General features: G+C 38.3%; 1 protein-coding gene across 1 annotated transcript; it reads right to left on the bottom strand.

Annotated features, from left to right (window-relative positions):
• Positions 1-887: 887 nt before the first annotated feature.
• LOC306647377 (olfactory receptor 7E24-like) lies at positions 888-1,856 on the bottom strand (the record flags this gene model as incomplete). The annotated part of the gene is made up of 1 exon (XM_079116655.1): positions 888-1,856. Exon 1 carries the CDS (start codon positions 1,815-1,817, stop codon positions 888-890), a length of 930 nt encoding a protein of 309 aa, XP_078972781.1. The 5' UTR covers positions 1,818-1,856.
• Between the last annotated feature and the right edge of the window lie 4,767 nt (positions 1,857-6,623).

Below are 6,623 nucleotides of genomic sequence, written 5' to 3'. Positions count from 1 at the left end.
CCAATATCAGAGAAGGATACTTGCAAGCTGACTGATGAACCAATAGCTAGCTAGGATATTCACAGATTGACAAGTGGTTGGGAGGCGGGGAAAATGGCTGCACCGGAAAGGTTGGGGGGAGCAGCTTGTACATTACAGGTATGGTGATGGATTCTCCATCTGAGGGTGCAGGATCGATGCTCTGTCCTCAGAACGGATGGGAATAGTGTCAGATAAAACCTTCACAGCGTAGAAAACTATGGAAGAAGAAAACAGGTATGGAGCCACTTTTTTGGACTCATCAAATGAAGGCTAGATGCACAAGATAAATATTGACTATTTATGACTTTGGAGGCTCACTGCACACAGGTCATAATTAGTCAACTTGGTCCATGTTATCACAAACTCTAAGGACTGCCTAATATTATGGAGGAAGAAGAGAAAATGAAGGTTCACAAAGGTTTTCATACTTCCCTCTATTCAGGAAGAACTCCTATGTACTATTCACATTATTCACCTCAGTTTCTTCCTTGATTTTTTTTAATAAATATCCATCAGCTTTTTTTCCCCATTGTTTGTTCTGCTCAAATAAACATAGCAAAAAATTCCCATCTTGACCCTTCTTAGGTGCAAAACTCAGTGGCATCAATTAAATTCATGTTATTTTATTACCATCAGTATCATTCATCTTTAGAAACTTCATCTTTTTGAATGGAAACTTTGTACCTAGTTTAAATTTTCCCATTTCTCCCTACAACCTGGCAATTCTACTATAAAATCTGATGAGAAATTAAATCCATTACCCTATACAAGAAGTGTGACCAAGGAGGCAGGGTTTATCAACCTTGATGATTAGTTTTGCTGCCTTTTCCAGCCTCTATTCCAAATTGAGGCATTAAATTCTGAGACTAGATTGTCCTGCTGTGGAGCCTAAGCAGAGTGCTTTTAATGTATCGGTTCCTCAGGCTGTAGATGAAGGGGTTCAACATAGGGGCAACCACTATGTACATCACCGAGGCCACTGCACTCTTACTGGGAGAAGATGACACTGATGTACCCAGATATGCTCCAATTGCTGTTCCAAAATATAAGCAAACAACTGCCAGGTGAGACCCACAGGTGGAGAAGGCTTTGTACTTCCCACCTGGTGACGGGATCCTCAGAATGGAGGAAACAATTTTATAATAAGAGAAAAGAATTCCTGAGATTGGAAAAAATCCAAAGACAGCAGCACCCAAATACATAATGATGTTGCTGGCAAAGGTGTCATACGAGGAAAGGTTGAGAAGCTGAGAAGGGTCACAGAAGAAGTTGAAAATGTCTACATCCTTGAAGCAGGTAAGTTGTAACACAATCACAATATGCAGGAGGGCTTCCAAAAGGCTAGCTAAAGTAGACAGCAATACTAAGGAGCTACAGAAGCGAGGTTTCATGATGACAAAGTAATGCAGGGGGTGACAGATGGCCACATACCGGTCATAGGCCATCACACCAAGAAGCAGATCATCCATACATCCAAAAGTAAGAAAAGCAGACATCTGTGTCAGACAGCCCCCATAGGAGATGACTCTACTATGAGTTAGAATGTCCACAACCATCTTTGGGACTGTGGTAGAGATAAAACCAATATCAGATAAAGACAGAGTGGAGAGGAAGAAGTACATGGGGGTGTGGAGGTGGGAGTCAGAGCTGACAGCCAGGATGATGAGCAGGTTCCCAAGCACTGTGACCAGGTACATGGACAGGAACAGTCCAAAGAGAATGGGCTGCAGTTCTGGATCCTCAGAGAGTCCCAGGAGATGGAATTCTGAGACTTCTGTTAAATTGTGTAGGTCCATGTTGCTTGGACAACTTTTGCAAAAGAAAAGAAGGTTGGAAAAGTGGGAAAAAAAAGAAAAGAAAAAGGCAGTCATCACTCTGCATACTTTTGAATTAAAATATTCACAAGTAAATTATTCACATTTCAGTATCATAAATATTCAGCACTATTACTCACATTGAGCAAACACAAATGTCTTTGAATTTTTATTTTTATTTGCTCTTCACCTCTTTATATAACACCTACTTCAAAGGCCCTCAACTGAACAATGTTATAAGACAAAGAATATGGAGGAATCAAATCCATGATCACAGTGAATTACAGTACATTCTTTTTTACATATACCTTATTTTATTTATTTATTTTTATGTGGTGCTAAGGATCGAAAACAGGGCCTCACATGGGTCAGGCAAGCTCTCTCCCACTGAGCTACAAACTCAACAGCCCATTCTTTTAAGAAAAACAAAATAGAGGCTAAGAAATATCTCTTCCCTTTTAACAAAAAAAAAAAAAAAAAAAAAAAAGTCATTCTAATTAAAGGAAATGGAGAAGCAGTCAAGTGTACATTATTCATTATTCTAGGAGTGTATTACAATTTTCCTTGATTTTGAGTGTTTATAATGCAGTCCTAGCATTATCTAAATACTAAGTTAAAAGTTTAAAGTTCACAAAATAAATATGCTCCAAATAGTTCCAAGGAGTTTTTCATCATTCTTGGGTGTTCTGAATTCTCCCTTTTGAATGTTAGAACTCAGTGAAATATTGTCTGTCTTTCAAAAAACTTTTAACATATACCTTCTAACGTTGGCTTTGGTGCTCTTCAAATATGGAAATATATGGTTTATTGAAATGCTATAGCTATGTAACATCAATGACCACAAATGTGACATTAGTGTACACCTCACCTGTTTATGATTAAAAGCAATGGAACCTTAAGAAACACTTTTGAATATTCAAAATTTTATCCAGGTTTACCTCTACGAAATCCATTCAACCTCAGTAAACTATCTGTAATGGAAGACAGTTCTTTGCTCTTTAATTTTTTTCCCCTTTTTGTAATATCTAGTAATATTGTTTCATTGTTTTTCTGAATATAAAGGCTCTTTATTTATAGCTGAGGACTTTTGAACCAGGGAAAGTTCCGATTTGAGTCCCATCCTTCTTAGGTACAATTCAGTTTTTTTTTTTTGTTGTTTTGTTTTTGTTTTTGTTTTTCTTTTTGGTCCCAGGTATCAAAACAAGGTGCACTTTCACATGGAGCCATATCCCCAGCCCCTTTTTTTATTTTTTATTTTTTCACAGGGTCACATTCAGTTGCTCAGGGACTCACTAAATTGCTGAGGCTGGCTTCAAATTTGCCATCCTCCTGCCTCAACATTTCAAGTCTCTAGGATTAGAGGTATGCTCCACAGCATCCAGATACTTAAAGGATTTTAAATCAATCTTTTCTGATACAAGGGTTGCATTTTCTTACATCAGCTCCCTGAAGGAAACTTGGGCTCATTGTTTTGTCAGCTCTTGCTGACTAATGATTTAATCAGGAAACAATGCAAAGGAGAAATTTCAGGGAACAATGTGAAAAAGCACCTGAGTTTTGTCATCTATCATCTGGGGACAATAATGGCCTACTTTACATGATTTTTTAAATATTAAAAATGTCTTAAATTGTTCATCAAATATATTGAAATATTCACCAGTATGTTTACCTGTGGATATTTCAAATTACCCAGATACTCTGACCTCAAAGCAAATCCAGATTGTTTGCAACCTGCAAGTGAACTTCTGGTGGATTTTTTCTTATACCAAGGTTGAGAACCAGTGGATAGAATATTTCCTGGCACTTAGAAATGATGCACTGATGGTACTAGTTATTACTGTCAATAAATCTGAAAACTAATTTGAAAATGCAAACACAATATTTGCCTCATAATCAATATTTTATTGATTGGAATTATTACCCAGTATCTTTGAGTGTTTACTCTCACTGCATGACTCTATTCTCCTGCACACCTGTCCCCCCTAGGCAATTACTGACATGAATTTGGTGGCTATAACTTCCTTTCAGAATTCCCGTGTCAGTATGGACTTCTGTATCCATAAACAGTATTTTAAAACATTTACCTAAAAAGTCCTTGAAGTTCATATAAATATCCTACAGTACAAACACTAATTGGCCCTGTAATACACTGATTTACATTGACCTGTGATTTCCAGTCTACGTATGCATATTTAATCAAATTGCTTTAGCTGTGTACAGCATTACCTGAGGGTAATTTATGCTTAATTTTCATTTATTATTACAACAATCCTTTCTAAATTTTTGTGCCTCTCTCCATAGCTCACAGGTAAGAATTTCCACATAATATGTGGATGAAGGATTGATGTTCAATTTCCAACAAATTATCCATAATCAGTTTACTATTAAGCACCTATATTTGTTGTCCCAATTTAAAAAATTCATCATTATTGTCTGCCTCCTCTTTTAAATTTTTTTTTTTTTTATTCTGACATCAGGGATTGTACCAGTGAGCCACATCCCCAGTGCTTTTCGGTTTTTTATTTAGAGATGGGGGTCTCACTAAGTTTCTTAGGGCCTGCTGGAACTGACCATGAACTTGGTGTCTTCCTGCCCCAGCATACTGAGCCACTGGGATTATGTGTGTGCAACACCACCCTCACCCCTAGCTGCAATCTCTTCTTATCTTCTTATTCTTTCTACCAAAAACATCCCTGGAGGCTATCTGGTAATAATTCTTCCATGACTAGTCATAAACAAATTTCATCTTGCATAGGTAATAATATTTCCATTGATACAGTAGAGGAGGCAGAACCTTGAGACAGGAAAAGGTGAAGGAAAATTTTATTCCCATGAGTTTAACCTGCTTCTCTGAGTGGAATGTGTATAAATCTGTGCACTTCTGTGTTTATTCTACATCAGGCACAGTGAGAATAAAACCCCACTCAATAGCACATGTGGCACCTAAGGGAAGACTAGAAATTAATACAAATGTGTTGTTTATGGTGTCTTAAATTAAATAATTCAATTGTTGTGCAAATAGTAGGTTTACTGATTAATGCAAATGTAAAGGGCACCAAGAGCCTGGAATCATGTGAAACTTTAAAAATATTTCAGCACAAACACAAGGTTTGCCTGTCCCTTCTCTGTCTGCCTCATTTCCTTTTTGGAACCCATGAAAATCTCTGCCATTGTCTTTGAATCATTAAAGATGTTGTAGAATCTGCTGATTGGAATTGCAGGCGTTATGCGTCCATAACATAGACAGGAGCATGAGCTATTTGCCTCTGGTTTATGGGACATTCCTGAAAGGGACAAAAGTGCAGACAGGGAATCTTCAAGTATGCTGAAGCCACACTGATTATGGCCAGTTTAGTGAACCATATCTGGTCTATGCCTGCTTTCTCTCTCCTGAGCATGCAATCTTAGCCACTCTTTCTATCATTGATGTGGAGGTGAAAACCACTGCTCTGCCCTGGGGTCTACCTGAAGCCCCCAAAGAGAAGAACACAGTGAGCAAAAAGTATTCACAGAGAGACTGTAGAGCAAAGTGCTTAGTTGTATGGCCAAGGGGACAACCTTTCAGGATTCTCCTACCAAAATTCCCTGTGTCCATACTTAGCCAGCCCAGTTAAACCAGGCGTTACACTTTGCTTCCTAACGAGTTGGCACAAGGTACACAAAATGCTGTGCTCTTTCCCTTTCTTGGACTATAATAACCTATACATTCAGGGAGATCATATAGATGAAGTAAAATAAGACATATAGACCACAAAGCTCCAAGCTGCACATTAAGGAAGCCCTCATAATGATCCAAGATATGGGGATTGCTGTCACTTCCTTCTCATTATCATCACTTTCTCATGCATTTTGGAGTTCAGAGAGAATCTTTACTGCTCTCAATGGTGAGATGTCTCTTGGAAGCCGAACCAGTGTGGAAAGAAAGCACAATGTTGAATAAGATTCATGGGAAACACCCCACTAAAACCAAGAACACAAATTCCATAGATCTTACAGTTAAAAATTTGAGCATTGGTATCACACCATCTGGCTGCACAAATCATCATGATGTCCACTTGATGAGGCACAATGCTTCCCATTGTCCTTCTACCACCCATCCCCTCCCTCAGCACTTACAGGGTCATGCTGCTTCTCTGCTAGGTTGTGATGAAGAACTGCAAATCCAATACCCGTCTCTGCTTGCAGCCCAGTGATACCTCAGCCTTTCCTCAGGATTCGGATGAGTACAGTGTAAGGTAGGAGCTTCCACATGCAGACAGCAATTGAGAGGAGACACAGGCATGGAGCCCACTGGACTTGGCACACACTGAATGGCTGGAGTCACTGGCTCATTATTTACTATCAAATGACCTTGGAGGCTCTGTGCATAGACCTAACAATTAGTCAAATTGGTCCATGCTTTCATAATCTCTAGGGACTTCCTAATCTTAGTAGAGAGAGAAGAAGAGAATATTAATGTCTACCAAAACTTCCTCTGCTCTTCGTATACTCAGGAGAGAGATCCTGTGCACTCTTCATATAGTTTATTTAGGTTTTTTTCATTTTCTCTTACTTCCACTTTCGTTTGGTAAAATATAAAAGCAAAACAATGGTTACCTTTTTAACCATTGTTAAGTTCATAGTTGATGACATTAGTTACATTTACATAATCATACAACCATCACTAACAACCATCTTCACAAATTTTTCATCTGTTCAATCCAAGTTGGGTATGCATTTAAAAAACGTTCTATTTCTCCCAACCTAACCTTAGATACCACCACTGAGGGAAATTAAGGTCTTTATATT

Source organism: Sciurus vulgaris, assembly GCF_902686455.1.
Source record: "Sciurus vulgaris genome assembly, chromosome: 16".
In the NCBI taxonomy this organism is placed as follows: Eukaryota; Metazoa; Chordata; class Mammalia; order Rodentia; family Sciuridae; genus Sciurus; species Sciurus vulgaris.
This window is presented reverse-complemented; position numbering and strand designations above follow the sequence as displayed.